The 18,401-nt window shown below is 36.6% G+C and overlaps 2 protein-coding genes across 2 annotated transcripts; one reads left to right on the forward strand and one right to left on the reverse strand.

Annotated features, from left to right (window-relative positions):
* The first annotated feature begins 578 nt into the window (after positions 1-578).
* LOC141439735 (dnaJ homolog subfamily C member 7 homolog) lies at positions 579-6,893 on the forward strand. The gene is made up of 5 exons (XM_074104103.1): positions 579-1,028; positions 1,320-1,473; positions 2,442-2,542; positions 3,655-3,775; positions 5,789-6,893. Exons 1-5 carry the CDS (start codon positions 783-785, stop codon positions 5,884-5,886), a joined length of 720 nt encoding a protein of 239 aa, XP_073960204.1. The 5' UTR covers positions 579-782; the 3' UTR covers positions 5,887-6,893.
* A 4,259-nt stretch (positions 6,894-11,152) lies between these two features.
* On the reverse strand, positions 11,153-18,286 carry IntS3 (integrator complex subunit 3). Its single transcript, XM_074104099.1, has 5 exons — positions 18,069-18,286; positions 15,285-17,885; positions 15,067-15,192; positions 14,831-14,959; positions 11,153-14,622 (listed from the first exon to the last, which is right to left on the reverse strand). The coding sequence occupies exons 1-5, from the start codon at positions 18,141-18,143 to the stop codon at positions 14,557-14,559; spliced, it is 2,997 nt and encodes a 998-aa protein (XP_073960200.1). The 5' UTR covers positions 18,144-18,286; the 3' UTR covers positions 11,153-14,556.
* Between the last annotated feature and the right edge of the window lie 115 nt (positions 18,287-18,401).

The following is an 18,401-nucleotide window of genomic DNA, read 5'->3' on the forward strand; positions in this document are numbered from 1 at the left end:
TCAAATATCTGTGAATGATAATTATGTTGCTGAATAAGCAGTCATTGTGTATTTTGCATAAGTACAAAAAAGTCCGTTCTCCGTTTTTGCTACAATAAATAAGTATCATCATGAATAGTTTAGTTTAGCTAAGATGTGAATAAATTATGTTATGTATAATTGATTATAAGTTTTACACTTCAGTTCAGATTGAGTTCAGACCTTATTGGTTCAGATTTTCTCCATCTCTTACCCTTTACCCTCGTTTTCGTCATTAATCCTAAGCCGTTAAAATAATGGCTTGAATAGTTTCCCAAGGAAACGTCAAGTTGGCTATTCCGCGGGATAGATCAAGTTCCATTTTACGCTAATTTTAATTGAGTTTATTGTTATGTTATCTTTTCGAATGATTAAAACTATTTTTTTCTTTATTGATAAGCATTTGTAACATAAAAATAATGGTAAAAGTAATTGCTTTATATTTATCATTAACTTTTTGATATACCAATAGTTAAAATTTGGTTAAAATAGGGCCCGGTTTATTATATAAGACTTATCACTAGGTAAGGTATGATAAAACGGAAAACAAAAGATGTATCGTAAATAGCAAGTAAAAATATCTCAACTCAACTTCTCGCCTTGTCGGCCTTGTGTCTTATCATTCCAATATTTAATTAAGTGATAAGTTTTTTGTGTTTTGATTTATGAGGGTGCAATTAATGTCCTAAATTCTTAAAGACTTATTTGTTTATCAAAGTGGTATGCTGATTGTTTAAGCACCTTCATACCTTGTTTTTTGAATAATGGAAGAAACCAAAAAAGGTGCCCAAGGCACCAGTATTGAAGACCTTAAAAACAAGGGGAATGAATGCGTTAAAGATGGGAAATTTATTGAAGCTGTATTGCATTACACCCAGGCAATCAAAATGGATCCAAACAACTATGTCCTGTACAGCAACAGGTCTTTTGCATTTCTGAAACTTGACCAGCATTACTTGTCACTTCAAGATGCAAATGAGACTGTTAGGTTACAACCACAATGGGCCAAAGTAAGTTAAACTCTCTATTTCTAATTTAAAAAAAAACTGTCATAAAGTTTGACAATTGTTATATAATAAGAACTGATTAAAAATAAAAATAATGTATCATCTTTAACCTACTCATAGTATGCAATCCAAAATTATAGTGGTTAATTAGTATATCTTTTTAAGACAAACTTGCTACATTACAACAAGTTACCATGTACATTGAGTTCATATGTGGGCGTTACCTACAGTGTACCACATTTTCAAATTTAAATTTATATGTAGTAAACATACTAACGCAACAATTTTTTTCAGGGTTACTTTCGTAGAGCTGAGGTTGAGGCCGCTGGTGGATTGTATGACGAGGCAATCATATCATACACAAGAGCTCTGCAATTGGATCCCCAAAACACAAAGTTAATGGAGTCTATTAAAAATATAAGCGTTACTCAAAAAAAGAAACTTAAAGGTTAGTAGCTGCTTTCTTAGTAAAACAAAGGTAGTTAGACAATTAGGGGCTGTTTCACCATCCATTGATTAGTGTTAACTGATGGTTAGGTGTGATGCCGTCTCTATTTGTTTTGTTCGAGTAGACGGAGACGGCATCACATTTAACTGTCGGTTAATGCTAACCAATGGATGGTGAAACAGCCCCTTAGACATGTAATTATTTACACATGACCATGGTGAGCACAAACTGCATTAACTTGTGGTGATTTTACCCATCCCTTTTTTATAAAATTGGTATGTTGACTGGTAAGCCTTTAATGAGCAACTAAGGATGCTTTCACATGAGTGCATTAGTAGCGTGGCAGGTTTTAGATCAGCTAAGGCAGTAGTTTCTTTTCGGCAGCAGTTTTTAATTTACCCCTGAAAAATTTTGGTAGCTGTGCATTTTTTCCTTAATACAAGTGCATTGCTATGCTTCCATCACATTTGTACCCAGATATCTGATGGCATCTTGTTCATTACCCTTAACAAAACACAGTTTTACCCTTTTGGGTAATTACCCTCAGGATTGAAGCCAATGATCTAAGCTTAAGACCTGCTGTACTGCCAACACTCAGATAAAAAAGTGGGCTGAAACAGAAAAGTACATTACCTTTCATTGTCATCCAGCTAGCCAAGCGGTTGAACCTGACCATGATCCCAAGTTCAAACCCCGGTTTGGAGAGATATTTGTATGGAAATATGAGTGTTTGTGCTTGATTCTTGAATGTTATAATAATAATATGTATATTTATAAATAAAGGCTTCAGTTAGTTTGGGATTAGGTCAATTTGTGTTAGTTAACTCATGTTATTTATTCCTTTAATTGTGGTCATAATGCAATCAGTAAAACTACTATTAAATAGGCATTAAGATATTTCTAAACATACTTTAAAGACTTGTGACATCTTAGTACATCTACAATTACTTTTCAATATTTTTTTTCAGACAGTCAAAATATCATATGGGTTTGCTCATGTGTGGGCCTTATCTTCGGTATTCTTGTTGTTATACTAGACTATAGCTTGACCAAGACTCCAACATTATCAGTAAGTATCATTTATAAAATTTAAATTAAAAAAATTGCCAATAATAAAGTAGCCTATTGACTGGTTATTGTTCTTTTGTTTATGATGCAGCTTGTGAGTTGAGCAGGGAGCTGTTTTTTTTTTTTGGGAACTATATTTTCTGTCACTTAAATTTAGATTTGTCAGTAAACTGCAATACCCTAATTATTATATCTATCCCTAAGAAATATATTGGTCATCAAATTAATCAAATCTGTCTCTTAAGTATGAGTCATCAGATTAATGTAAACCTGTATCCTAAATTATAGTTTGATCATCAAAATTCGATCACCAAAATAATAGATCTGTCACCTAATAAATAGATTAGTTCCTTAATTCGATGCTTTTATCTATTCTACTAAGGCAGGTCTGGTTAGGCACGACGACGAGCGAAGCGAGGAGTAGTGTTAGGTAGAACTGCGGCCCTCAGTGCGCGAGCCGAGCGAGCGAAGCGAACGTGCCGCGGCAGCGGCCGTCAAAGTGCCAGAACCGAACATTTTTTGCTAACTTGTATGATGATGTTTGTAGTAGGTACACACTGCGAATTTTATTTCGCGCGGTTTTTTCTCGCAATTCTGTAACACATTGAATCTTTACGAGTATCTGTACTGGCGGCAAAAAATTCGCAAAGAAAGTTTATGTAAAGCGCGGAATATAATTCGTGCGAATAAATATCGCGCGGAAAAATTCGCAGTGCGGACAGGGCCTAAGATAGCTGGTGAAATTATTAGTATGCCAGCCTAAAGGCTAAACAGTGCATAGGTCTTATCTTCTGTTTGGTTACCTTATGTCCATTCCATGGGCCTCAGTTTCCATTTTCCATTAGGTGGAGCGTGTCTGCATACTTAGGGGCTGTTTCACCATCCATATTAGTCTTAACTGACGGTGTTAAATGTGATGCCATATCTATTTGTTTTGTTCGAATAGACGGAGACGGCATCACATTTAACCGTCAGTTAAGACCAATCAATGGATGGTGAAACAGCCCCTTATAAAAAAAAGATTGTTCATTTTAATATCTTTTCTATTAAGTACAAAAAAAATATATCTAAAGAAATTCTAATTACAATGTATCTTGATATATTTGTCCTCAGAATCCATTTAGTATGGTAGCCTTTTCAATTGCATTATCTGGTATCGGATGGATGGCTGGCAAAGCTGCAACGATGATGGGTAATGATGCAGGGAAATCATTGCAACCTCCTGATGATTTGGGTAAGTATAGGCCAATTTCTTAATATTAGTGTGTTCTAATCCATTTTTACACTATATTAGTTATATATACATATAACCTTTGCTATATAATAATATTATGTAAACTGAACTAGCCTTTACCCGCGGCTTCGCTCGCGTAAACCATAACGGCGGTTTAAGACTAGCATTTTAGATCGATAAAAATTAGGTATTCAAATTTAGTTAAGTGATTAAGTTGAGATGGCGCGCGCGGCGCCTTGTAGTGCCAAGTGCCTTGAGCAGCCGCCCAGCCCTGCCCCTTAAAGCCCAACACACACAAACGACGGGTGCGGTCGGTAGCGGGCCCGCTACGGGCGTATTTACATGGCAGTATATGGACGACATCACACGGACCCCGTCGTCACAAACAGCGCGGGCCGAGCGGCAACGGGCGGTGTTTGTATCGCGCTGCCTTGGCACTTTCCGCCTCTTGTCAAAGGATATCGCGTTCGAGGTACATAAGTGAATTTGGCAGTTTATATCGAACTGCTGATACCGAAAATGTGGCGGTCGCCGATCCGACCCGCTCTCTGTGTGAAAACTCACGCGTCGATCTCTGTGTGTCTCTATTTTAACCCCCGACGCAAAAAGAGGGGTGTTATAAGTTTGACCGCTATGTGTGTCTGTCTGTGGCACCGTAGCTCTTAAACAGGTGGACCGATTTGAATGCGGTTTTTTTATTTGAAAGCAGGTTTTCTAGCGATGGTTCTTAGACATGTTTTATCAAAATCGGTTCAGCCGTTTCAAGATCATCAGCTCTTTTGTTCGCTGCGGTAGGAATCTTAGCATAATCAGCGGTAGGAATCTTAGCAGTTCGTGACAAAATTTGTCTTGATTTCCTTTTTTGTTTTTTTTTTTTTGTTTTGTAAAATGTCACAAATAAATGAACTTTACTTTCAAACATATTTGGGACCTAAAATTTGAAACACCCATGTATGCTATATAACTATGCAAGATTATGGAATTCTCGGCCTGATGCTGCAGCCAGGATATCCAGAACACTAGTAGGTACACTCTTGATAAAACCATAGCAGATATATCGTGTTTGGATTCGTTTTGATCAGTATTTGATTCTACATACAATGCAATGGTGGCAACAGGATGAGCTGATGCTGCAGCCAGGCAGGATATCCAGCACACTAGTACACTCTATAAAAAATAATAGCACATATGTCGTGTTTGGATTCCTTTTGATCAGTAATTGATTGTACATACAATGCAGTGGTGGCAACATGACGAGCTAATGCTGCAGCCAGGATATCCAGCACACTAGTACACTTAAAAAAATAATATAGGTATCAAAGTTTAATAAAACATGAAATAATAAAACTAAATAACGCTCCTTAATACTTTAAAAAATACTTACTACCTACATATGTACTTTAGATTTCTGTTTACCTTAGCGGTCCCCCGACACCGACGGCGCTTAGATAAAAAGAATATTACTACGTACTTATACTAAATTAACTTAGGCTAATTTTGCGGGAAATCAGCATAGTCCCCGCGGGATAGGGATAAACGAATTCTCCGCAGATGAAGTCGCGGGCAACAGCTAGGTAGTGCATAATTATTTTTTACTTTTTAGTTGTCTTTTTTGGCGGCGTTTTTTTTCGGGCGTTTTTCTATTTTTGTTGGCGTTGTTTTGTGTCGGTTTTTTTTTATTTCATGTTATTTAAACTTTGGTACCTATAATATAAATGTGTGTTGTAGTGATAGCATCACATGCTACTATTGGCGTAGGCAAGCAATTACGATTTTCGGCTGATTGGACGGATCTAGTTGGTATGATACCTATGGCGCGTAAAGCCACAGGATGTGCAAGCTCGAATCCCGTCTGGTGATTCGAAATTATTTTTCGTATAAATAAACACGTTTCACACGACTTGTCTGTCGCGAATTGTTAAAAGGAAAAGCATGTTAAAAAATGCTTTATCCCTGCAGGACGTCTATTTAATTTGTATAGCTTGATAATAACTAAAAACTTTGTTTTTTCAGCTAATGAAGAAAAGGAAAAGGAAAAAGAGGCTGCTACAGAAAAAAAGAAATATAGTAAAGCACAGGCACGACACAGATACAAGCAGGGCAAACTTTAGTCTTAAGTTTTGTTTTTAATTCTCCTTACATGTTTTCTAAATACCATTTTAGAAAGGTATGTACCATAATATTAGGAACCACGCAAGGGTTTTCAATGAGATCATAACAGGGCTGTAAAAATACACTTTATTGCATTGAAGATCTCCTTTCTTGGTCCTATTTTAACACTTAGGGTGAGGGCACCAATCATGGACATGTTAAAAACAGTAGTACCCAGTAATGGACAGCAGGCATTAAATGCCTTATTCTATTCATGAACTTTACTAGTTATGATCATTAGAACTGTATCTATATTCTTAAAATTTGAGTTAAGGAAATAGTACATTGTGTCTTAAGGGCGGTAAATAAGGAATTACGAACGAGAGTCTATTAGAAGCCCGAAGTCGAAGACTGAGGGCTTTAATGAGTCGATGTTCGTAATTCTAGTACCGCCCGTGCGACATACAATGTTTTTCATCACATTTGCAAGTAAAATTTTATATTTGTAAAAGAAAAAATATATAATATTTCCAAATATTGGCGATACCTTAGGCTGTGCTCTTGGCAGGGCCGCCCTCAACCTCCCTCGGCATGCGCCGCAACGTGCGTGTGCATGTGGTGGTCCATGTAGTCCTGCAGCAGCGCGCGCAGCGCCACCAGTACGGGCACTGACTCATTTACCGACCTTGGGCTTCATGACAAGACAATGTGTACGCGCAATGACTCATTTACCGACCACGGGTTTCATGACAAGCACATTAAGGTCGAGGGTTTTATTTGGGGGGTTGCAACTAAGGTAGCCTGCATGTTACGACACTGTTTACGAGCAAGTGTGATGAAATAGTAGATTATTGTCGTGGCCTGGAAGTAGGCAATTGCTGGCTGAGTATGAGTATTAAACGGACGAGCTTGCGAGTCCGTTTAACTAATACGAAGCCAGCAATTGCTATTCCAGCCGAGACTAATATAAAGCTTTTCTCAAAAATGGTGAATAATTCTGAAATAGAATAAACTTTTCCTCAAAATATATTATAAAATTTAATTTTATTCCAAAAAAAATCTTATGCTTTCCGGCCATTGTTCATTAAAAATAAACTGCAGGTGTATTTTTCAACCGAAAACACCACAAGCTATTTCAGACCCAATAGAAAAAGTCCGAAGTTCCAACAAAATATCTGATACCGGCCATTAGACTTGGCTGTATACGACTTGTGCCAACATTTCCATGGCCTTTTTAACTTAAAAAAAAAATGTGAATGATTGCAGGCGCGCTCATTCATTATTGTCGAGCTAGCGCGCCTGCAATCTTTTTAACTTTTTAATTTTTCGCTGACCATAAACTATGCACTTTACCTTCTGATATGTAAAGAATAATGTCAAATTTTACGGACATTTTTGAGAAAAATAACATTACTAGTTCCTATCCATGACTGGCCATCGCCCCAGTTAAATTTAGGATATTGGTCAGTATTATTGTAATGACAATAATATTAATCGTCTAATGTCTACCCCCAGTTTCACCATCCATTGATTAAATTTATTTGACGTATAAATGTGATGCCGTCTCTGTTTGTTTTGTTCCAATATACATAAACGGCATCACAATAGGTGATGCAACAGCCCCTTAGTCTATAGGACTATCGGTTTGTAGACATAATTTCATTTTAACGCTTTCACCAATCCATTGTGATTCGTCGTCTCGAAAGTGATAGCCGTAAGTGTAAGTGTATTCTTTTGAATTATCGGATGGGATCTGCAAGGCAGCGTTTCCACCAGAAATGTGCGAGGATATGTTGCGAGGAATGTGTTAGTCATGAATCAATAGAAACACTTCATTCACCTTTTCTCGCTCACCGTAGCTCCAGTGAAAGCAGGCCCAGAGTGACGATAGGTAAATGATGAGTTTCTATTGACTTATCTATTTGGCAATCCGCATCCTCGCACATCTCTGGTGGAAATGCAGCCTTATATTAAGGTTACGTGAAACCATATACAACGTGTTACAAAGGAACCCGTTAAAATATAATAAATTATTAGTTAGAGTGAAAGATATTGTCAACTCTAGTATAATCCGTGAGCTCTTAGAAAAACCTTCGGGTTTCGGGGGAAATCGGAACGATTCGTTCGTTAGTAGAAAACGACAATTCGTCACTACTTTAAAAAAAACTCGTAGCTCAAAATAGACAATTTTTCTGAGTGAACTTTATAGACATTACATCAAGGTTCAATTTTGTTGACATATTGATTTTAGATACGAGATTTTTTCAAAGTAGGTTGTGACGAATTGTCTTTTCAAAGATCAATCACGCGAAGAGTGCACTCGTTGTGTTTTCATTGATTTTTATAGAGCAGTTAAACCCACCACTTACTTATTTATTTAGTTTGCTATTTTTTAGAAATTGATTTCCATGGGGAGTCAACTTAAACAGCGTATTTCTGTAAATAGCCAATCAAATATACTCAGCTGCACAAACTTTGGCCCACTCTACATACAAAATTACCTATAACTGCATACATGTGAGGGCCAGATTTTTTGCCGCTCAGTATATTTTGTAAAGAAGCTGAAATTTTCATTCAAGAAAAGTGTTGATCGGGATTTCGAAAAGTACATGTGTACAGTCACCAGCATTAATATCTGCCACAGCGTAGCGTGCAAAAATATCTGACACGTCCTTCCGGCGCTAGAAATAGTCGTATCGTATCGTTTATGCACGCTTGTTGTGTCAGATATTGGTGCTGGTGACTGTACATGTGTACAAAGTAGTGTGTCAAGGCGGGGTGTTCTCTATTTAAATGAACGATGAAAGAATTCGAAAATGCTGATTTTGTTTTATTTGCATCATGACAAAAAGTCATATTTGCACATTTTGCATTTGAATCAAAATTTGTGATGTAGTTAGATTCAATCTATTGTAGGTAAGTATGTTTCAAACACAATCCTTGTATTGTTTCTGAATAAATAAATAAATAAACATTGTATTAAAATTAGAAAAAGATAAAGAAGCGTAATATTATTACAGTAAGGTTTATTTTGTAGGCTCAGACCTGAAATATATTTATATATTATATCCGTTTTCCTAAAATGTATTTTTCGCAAAATGTTAGCTATTTAAAATGGCCTGTCTCCAAGAATGACAGTTTTTGTATAATGTTCGCTTTTCAGAAAGTGCTTATTCCCAAAATGTCTCCAATCAAGGTCTTCAAATTTCATCTAAATCGGTTCAGCGGTTTAGCCGTGAAAGAGTAACAGACAGACTGAGTTACTTTCGCATTTACTAGCATTAATTTTAGTAAAAAACTAAACTACGAAAATCCCTTAGTTCGGGTACGAAACCGGTTGGGAACGAAAAATATTTTGTTCTAAAGCAGCGTTTCCACCACTATATTATGTGCGAGGAATATGTTTTTCATCAACCAATAGAAACGCTTAATGTTATCTTGAATGCCAGTAATTTTATATTATTTAGGTATAGATATTCATGTTATCAAAAAGTAAGTATGCAAGCAATTAAACCTTTTACATTTAGAACATTGATTGAAAATAAAGCAGACATTATGGGAAAACAAACTTAACAAGACTATAGCCTATTTAAAAAAGTGAACATAACGGGAAAGCAGAAATTATGGTAGGTAATGCTAATATTATAGGAATGTAAACATTATGAATAGACGACTTCCTGAGATTGTACACATTTTAAATAGCAGACATTTTGAGAAAGCTGAAAAAATAGATTCGAAATGCTAACATTGTGAAAACGCAGACGTTTTGTGAATTGTACATTTTAGGAAAACACACATTTCAGGCCTGAGCCGCACTGATGGTTATTCTTTACGTAACTTTTTACAGTAACTTTGAAAAGTTTTGCAAGTTTATAACAGAACAGAACCGCATATCACGATCGCGTGTCATCGTCAATACCCGAAGAATGATTCTAAAATCCGAAGGTTTTTTTAAAAGCTCATGGAGTGTACCTACCATCAGCCAAATAAGTGGTCTACCAATTTTTAAACAATTTCAAATGAATATTTCGCTAAAGTCGAACTTTCAAGATGACAAACACGTCTCTTGGCATTATTGTTTTATGACATGCAAACGATTATCATCTTTAGGGTGGTAGACCACATATTTGGCTGATGCCTAAGCTGTTATGTCAAACAATAATCATCATATGCAATAATCGAGAAAAACTAACAAAAATGCAACGTTGCCAGCTCAGCTGGTATAAACGCTCTTAAGTGGTCTAGTGACATTCCCAAACTCTAAAACTATCTTATGTATGTATAGCTGACCACTTAATTATAATTTTTACCCGTTATATATCGCATGGAAAAGTTGAAATCTATTGTTAACTATAATTAAGTACTTAATGCAGTTAAGTACTCCTGGTTTGGGTTTTTTTAAATAGAAATAATAGGATTGTGATTTCGTTTTATATGAATAGTTAGTTTTGAGTGTTGCAATTTACATTTGACCAGTTCCATTTTGAAAACTAAAATATACCATATTAGGGCTACTGATTACTAATACGATAAAAGTGGAAAAACATTGAAATTCGATTTTTTTTAATTATTGTATGGAGATATGTAATTTATATGTAAGAGATATGTAATGACCTTCTTGTGGCTCAACTTCCATACAAAACTTATTTTTTTTTACTTATCGAATTTCAATGTTTTTCCACTTGTATCAGTAGCCCTAATATGGGTTAAATAAAGTATTGTACAGGATTTTTAGCATCCTGTATAAAATATAATATCTGGGCGACAGGTCCGATTTTTTTTCGTTTTGTTACGACGTTTTGAATACTTGAATTCTAGACCTTCAGTTTGCAAGTCTGCTAAAGGAGCACGCTGATAGACTATTGAAACTACCGATCTTAATGACAAACCATGCATTTGAGATGTTAACTTATCCGAGCAGCATGAAAAGAAGCTGGACACTTTTGATTCTACCCTTGTATCTAACTTTTTAGTATTTGATACATTTAAAACTGACATATTTATTGGCTATTGTACCTTACAATTTAGTAGTATTCTAATTAAGTCTCCAGCTACTTCTGAGCCTGACCGTACTCAATAAGTGAATACTGTTCTGGAATTTTACTGCAACATGCAGTACATACTTACATACCGAACCTACGCGTTTACGAAACGTAACCTATTACGTTATGAAAATGTTGATTGTTTTATGGAATTATGAGTTTAGTGGATCATCTGCCCTTTCGCTCCATATTTAAATGGAATAATTGTTTTATACTGTTACATTTAAATAAAAACGAATAGTAGTTATTGTAAATATGTATTTCGAATTATGAACATTTTGTGTATGAACATTTTTATGAAAGAAAATAAAATTAACAAATTAAGGGGGAAATACTTTATTGATCCTAGTGTAAAATTTAATTCGAAAATTGCGTTAATACAATATATCCTTTGAATAAAATTCTTGGTCATACCCTTACACTTAAAATAAAGTCCAACACTATTCAGGGATAGAAAATCTGTACAACAAATTCTAACTTTACACATAATGACTACTTCGGGTGTGCTAAAATTTACAATACACTCAAGAATGTTTGTTCAAAACATTCCCTAGCGAAATACAAGTCAACTACAAAAAATTCCACGTCGTGGGATAGAGGCACGTCATATATATTGATCGTCAACAATGTTATCATAGGTCTTCTGTGACATGCAGGGAATTATCAGATCAAAATTAAGCATGGATATTTAATATTAATAGATCAGCTGTAATCCAAGTTACCATGAGCTAGAAGAATGAACGTGTAAAGCCAGTCGCAATTTCGTAGGTATATGCTATAAAGGCCCAGATACACGTAGCGACTTGCATGCGCAAACGGCTTGTGCAAAAATGAGGGTTTTTCGACAGGCGAAATATCGCTAGATGGCGTTAGTATCGTGAGATGCGTTTGACATTTGCGTCGCGCTCGTGATTGGTTAAATAACTAAATGAGCCAATCGCAAGCAAGACTGAAACGTCAAACGGACTTCGGGATACTAACGCTATCTAGCATATTTCGCCTATCGAAATCATTGGCGCAAAAACTGTATGGCATCCAAAGGTACCGTTTTGCCGTCTTAGCGCACATGCTTGCTTGCGCAAATTGGATTGAGCGTGTAGCCGGACCCTGAATTTAATTTAGTGTTTAACTCAAAATGTGAACTAACAGGTTCTATCTAACACAGAGTGTAATTAAAAGTACAAGTTCTAATGTCTTATTTCATTATTTCTAATGCGTCAACCTTCGAAATTGCGAAACAATTATTTATATTACCTATGCATAATTTATCCAATAAGTAATCGGATAATTATATTAGGTAATATTCATGGATACCCAGATTACTCACGTATTTATAGAAGAAGTAACTAAACAATTTGTGGTTATTTATTGTCAAGGTAATTCGGACTTACATAATATTTATGCTATGACACTTATAGGTGTCCTGTTTAAAATATGTCTGTTTATAAAGTAGTTTTATCAATTCTACACCGCATTGCTTCTAACTCCTTGTAATCGGGATAAGTTAGAGCTGATGTAACTGATGTGCCTACTACGTTGCTCTATCTGATATCTAGGTTTGTCTTTGATCTGCGAGGCAATGCTACTCCAGGATGTAGTTCGTACCGTTTTTAAAACAAAAATTCTTACTAAATTTGTATGCGAGTTAAATCTGTCTGTTGCCTTTTCGCGCTTAAATCGCTGAACCGATTTACTTAAACCCCTATTTACTTTTACCCTAGGAAGGAAAGGATAGTTTTCATCCCGGAAAATTGCGATAAACGAATTGTTGGCAGAGAGTATTTCTCTATCCGCGACGCGCTAACTTTTTGTAGTTCAACTGTTACATTTTAAGTCTCAAATGTAAACATGTAATGGAATTTCGGAACGGAGTAAGTTTTGTTCTTTATGAGCCCGGTAATTGGTCTCCGCTCAAGCGCGAACGTATGCCCCACTTCGCGTCCTAGTACTTATCATACCTACTTTAACTCATGGTTTACTTATATCATAACTAATGTGCACGCATTTCATAAGTTGACCTCATTGTTAATGAAACGTCGTGGTTAAAAAAGAACCAAAACGGTAATTTATACATTTTATTTATACAGAGTAGAGTTAAGAAAGTAACTAGAAAGTGCAACCAATTAACAAAAAAAAAAAAACTAATGATCGTTTTAACTACCAAGAGTTGCCTTAGTCGAGTCACGTAGATGAAACTAATAAGGCGGAATTTTTTCAAATTATGTATTAAAAATCAGATAAACGGAAATATAATTCATAATATAAAGCAGAAATCGTCACTTCTGTAGGGCGTGTGAAATAACAGCGAATAAATTTCCTTGCTTCATATCTATAATTTGTTTGACCTACGAATTTATCTGATCGACTAATTGGTTTGTCAATAATAATTAATGTAGATATTTATTTGCCTAAGTTCCAAATGCATTATAGATTCTCCATCGAGGGAAGATAGAATACAATTAAATCGGAACATCCAAAAAATTCAAAAGTAACTGAACACTTCAGTACTACTTTCTCGCAGTAAATAATCCATCGTTTGCCATCCAGTCGAATAAAAAATAATAATAATAACAGAACGTACTTACCAACTAAAACATTTGACATGTATCAAATTACTACGTGCGACTTATCTAAGCGTTCAGCTACGCGTTCAGTTAGTTCAGTTACTGAGCTTGTACTGTACGAAACCATTAAGCATGTTGCAGGCAGGCAGGTAAGATGAAATAGCTAAGTATAGGTAGAGTCATTCACGAAGACGCGTGCCATGGTTCTTATTAGAATGACACTAATGTCTAATTTTGACAAAATCACGCGTCTTGTAGATGGCACTAGGTATATTAAACTTTTATAACTTTAAACGCCAGTTATTGTCTTGGACTAAAACCTGAGATTCGGTGGAAATAGGTTCCTGGAGAGCACATGAAAAATGTCTTGCAAATTCACTAATAATTCATGCGACTATGTCAAATAAGCGGAGAATTTGACGCGATGGCGGAGTCGATATTAAAAGGGGAAAGCAAAGGTACCTACAGTCGCCATCTAGACCCTGGCCTAGCCTTATTGTTTAACGCGCGTTCGCTCGCAATCGCATTCACCATCTATTTTTACTCGCATCGTATTCGTATACCGTGTGGCAGAAATAAGTGGTATAAACGATTGTGATTCCAACTGCGTTAGATAGTAAAGCCTACGGTCACGACTATGCGCGACCGAATCGGTTAGATCGAAGGGGTTAACTTGCCCGATCCGATTTTTTTCATGGGGCCTTTTAGACTTAAATCACCCAGAGAATAAGTGTGCACAGACAGAGTGAGATTCAGGAAGTAGAATGAAATGTTATGTAGCCTATTTACGATCGTATATAGGCAGTGTACACCATTGGTGATCCTGGTCAACTTAAGAGCAGATTTGTATCTTCAGTAACCATGAGTATAAAATAGAGGCGATTCATTTATTGCATAATTAATTACACTTACCAAGGCAAAACTAATTTGACAATAAACTAAGGTACCACATTCTTAGAACTGTACCTGGATGATAACATAAGGTAACGAACGTGATTATGTATTACACATAACATTAATATTTATTGTATTGTAGAGTTGCACTTTGGTGTTTAAAATTACCATTTACTTTACTTGAGATATGTCAATCGCTGTCGGATATTGCCTTCTTTCGCCGTTTTGCTTGTTTAGGCTTTACGATTTCCTCCTCCTGGAACATAACAAATAAATAACTAACTAGGTAAAACAACAATAAGATCACTATCCATGCATTTAATTTCTCCTCAAATATTAACGATAGAATGGTATATTGGGAAGCATATTTAGAATTTATTATGTATGAATGTAAGTCACATATATTTTTTCTATTAATTATGCTATTAGGAAAATTTATTAATTATTTTTTTGCTATTAATTACCTCACTATCATCATTGGATGAGTGCAAGTTCGCGCCGAGCGGCAATGAATTCGTAATTAACTTTCTAGCACGCCTCGAAATAGGCAATTCGTCCTCCCAAGCTAGTAAAAATAATTCACTGTATTGTCTCTGAAAAATAAAACACGTTTATTCTGAATATTATCTCAAACGCATGGAGTTTTCTTAAATATGTAGGTAATGTGTAGCAATAAAGCTTCGAATATTGTTTAACTTACCCTTAAGCTATCGCTACTATTCGACTGTGATAGTTGTAACGATTTTTGCATACATTCCATGTTAAAGATCGACATATCGTCTTGCTCCACGCAGTTCACTCTCATTTGTTCTAAATGGCCAAGGACCTGGAATTTTATACGAAACAAATATTAATATTATTATATATTAATCGTAAATTTGTCAAAAAGTAAAAAATGCACATTTTTAAATAGCTTACCAATTCAGCAGAAGGTGGAGCGTTTGGTGGTATGCTGTGTTTTCCAGGTCGTTTTCTTTTATTAGGGCTAGTGCCTGGGTATCGCGTGCTTAGTAAAACAGACACCAAGTCTCCAACTTTGTCTTCATAATCCTGACACCAGTATAATAACGTAGATACCACAAAGGTGTCCTCTTGTTGGACAGACCTGCAGAATAGTTGTCTCAGAACATCAGCACTGGGTTTGCCTTGTTTCAACATTAGCAGGACTGATGTTAAAGCTTCAGCATGATCCTTATAGGATAGTTTGGGAATAATAGGTAAGACATCTTCAAGTGAGATATCATGAGCAGTCAACAGCTGCCACAGGCAATACTGTTCAAATGTCTCCCAACCAAGACTGGTAGAGAGCATTGTCGTGATATCGTCTGACTTGAACATCATCAAATTGTTTTGCAATGTTAAGCATACAAGACGCTGCAGCTGGCCTGCATCTACTGTTGAAACAATTACGTGCAGTAATTTAATATGGTTTTGTGCCTGATCTTTAAACTCTCTGTATACATCGGGTATTAACCAAACCAATACGTTGGCGTCGCATTCTTGACATTTCTCCAAATCGTCTGCTAAATTATCACCAATTTTTACTTCCAAATAACTACAATAATCTCGGTAAAGCTCAGACTTAAATTTGACGTTTCTTCTTTTGCCTGCATCGTGTTCAGCGCGCCGGTCACGCTCAAAGCAGACTTTTAAATAAAACAAAAGGCAATATCCAACTCCATGAAAAGTGTTTTGAGTACGAATTTCTTTGAATGTCTCGAGTATTAGTTTCCGTTTCGCTTCAGCTCCTTCACCAGAAGTTTTAAGAAAATTAAACATTGAGAAGATTGGTGAATTTACAGCATTGTCTAATTCTGCTGGTGTGGGGTTTGCGGTAATCCGCAAAGCCGGCGCTTCTTGTACTGCGGCGGTGAATAAGTCTGCTAGGGCAGTAGCGGTCGGCATCGATGTACTACATGCGTTAAGTAAGGCAGTAGCCGCTGCAGCAGAGCGATCATCTAAAAGGGTTTCTGCTAGTGGGCGTAGATTTAGCGGCAGTGCAGCTGCTAATTCAGGCCTTTCGCGAGCGCGGACTTCTGACAGTGGTAAGTCGTCGTCATCGGTATCCTCAGCTATGATTGGCGGTGCGTCTTCTTCATCGTCTGAGAAGGCCGGCTCGTCAGGCTCTCGCGGTAACTCCTCGCTGCCATCGTCGCGTGCTCCTGAGGCGCCTTCCCCGTTTCCATTACTGCAGAACTCTTTGAACGTCTCCCTAACAGTAGTACGCAATTCCCTGTCCAGTTTAGGAGAGTCAAATAATGGCTGGAGATTAGGCAGTACCCTTTTTTCTATTATTTGCTGAAGGGAACTAAAAATTCCTTGTTTTACTTTGTCAGCAAATGGTGGGTAAAAATGGGGAATTATTCGACATAAAAAATCTAGTAAAGTGGCGGTAACTGCTGGGTGTGATCTCATTGAGTGATGCATCACAAGGATTGCTGGTTCTATGTTCATTATGTTGTCTTTTTCAGGGTCATAAAATAACCAGTCATAAAAGAGCGCCAATTTCGCATTTGAAGCAGCCACATTAGAAGTACAAGTTGTTAAAAGCCACCCTATTACTGCCCATCTTGGAATGATGTCAGAACAAAGCAGTTCATTAGTTGGATGAATGACACCCACAATGAAACGGATCATATCACTCCTTAGCGACTGTGACTCTGGGGTAGCCAGATATTGACGTTGAAACCATTCTTGATACCTTTTATGATGGCCAAATCTGACTTGAGATGTGAGAAAAACTAACTTTCTTTCCATGTCAGGAGTGAGCCGTGATTGCAAATATCTTCTGGATGTTCGGGTTTGTAAAATTTGTAAAACGTTAGTGAATGTAGGACATAATGACTTTGGATTTGTTAGTATATCTTGCCAAAGCTGACCAAATTCTGGAATGCGAGCTACATTTTGTAACAACCTAATCATATCTCGTCCCAAAGATTGAATGTCAGCAAATCTTTCTCTTATTAAGGAAATAACAAAGTTCACTTCTTTTTGCCGCAAGGCCATCAGTTGAGGTATATTATGATCCTCAATTATTCTTAAGTATGTGTATACTACCATACATATAAGTACAGGAAATTTGTCAAGCCATGCTCGGTTCTCAATGTATATTTCCAATAGAGATTCTACTAAGTAAATGTTCTTAGGAGTTATGTCACCACCAGATGCATAGCGCATTAAATTCCAGCAAACACTGTCGATTCCAGTGACAGAATTTCTTATCATTTCTTTAACTAGCCATAATAGCTGGTTACGTGTTGTATCTTGAAACTTTAAATACCTTTCCAATATCAAATTGGACAAGTTGTTGAGCACGCACGTGAGTCCGTCCCGCGTGATCAGTGTGAGGTCCCGGTAGCACTTGGTCGCATTGTGCGGCTCTGTCAAGATGGACATCAGCATCCCCAGAGACACCTCCTCATGATTCTTACACGCAGCATTGTTGAGTGCATCATGAGTTTCCTTTTCGCTGCAGTCGGCAACAAGGGATTGGAAGTAGTTGTAGGCTCTTTCGTATCTCTGTAAATATTAACATTAAGTTTAAAAAACCGTGAAAATAAGCAAAACAGTGACTCACTTAAGAAAGTTAAGTTTTGGCGCCACGGAAACATCAGCGCCACCAACGTCGATATGGGAAATTAATGCTGTACATGGCCGACTAAATAAGTCTTTGTTGGAAAACTGCAAAAACGTAGACAGTACCTCTTCAATTTCATCCTTGTTTTCTATTGCGGTGCACATAAAAAGTTTAGGTGAACTAGATTTAGACTGATCCATAATTTGTATTTTTTTTATAACTACTTATTTAGTTAAATTACTAGCACAGGATGTCTCCTGCATGGCTGTCGTAGGCGAAAAATATTTATGAAGTACAAGCAATACAATCACAGCCATGAATGTGTGCGTGCATATGTCACAAAACTAGAACGTTGCGAAAAGTGCCGTCAGAGTGCGCTCTTAGCTCTTTTGACTGCAGTAACGTTCCGTCCTACGCAAAAACTACAGATTGTTTATACGATTTCCCTATGTACTAAC

Source organism: Choristoneura fumiferana, chromosome 21, assembly GCF_025370935.1.
Source record: "Choristoneura fumiferana chromosome 21, NRCan_CFum_1, whole genome shotgun sequence".
Lineage (NCBI taxonomy): Eukaryota > Metazoa > Arthropoda > Insecta > Lepidoptera > Tortricidae > Choristoneura > Choristoneura fumiferana.

Bases quoted from the DNA above. Each gene is read 5' to 3' on its own strand.
- LOC141439735 (XM_074104103.1), top strand. From the start codon at position 783: ATGGAAGAAACCAAAAAAGGTGCCCAAGGCACCAGTATTGAAGACCTT. The intron at 1,474-2,441 runs GTTAGTAGCTGC...ATTTTTTTTCAG, and splicing joins TCAAAAAAAGAAACTTAAAG to ACAGTCAAAATATCATATGG. The intron at 2,543-3,654 runs GTAAGTATCATT...ATTTGTCCTCAG, and splicing joins CCAAGACTCCAACATTATCA to AATCCATTTAGTATGGTAGC.
- IntS3 (XM_074104099.1), bottom strand. From the start codon at position 18,143: ATGGATCAGTCTAAATCTAGTTCACCTAAACTTTTTATGTGCACCGCA. The intron at 17,886-18,068 runs GTACTGTCTACG...TAATATTTACAG, and splicing joins ACAAGGATGAAATTGAAGAG to AGATACGAAAGAGCCTACAA. The intron at 15,193-15,284 runs GTAAGCTATTTA...ATAAAATTCCAG, and splicing joins CTCCACCTTCTGCTGAATTG to GTCCTTGGCCATTTAGAACA.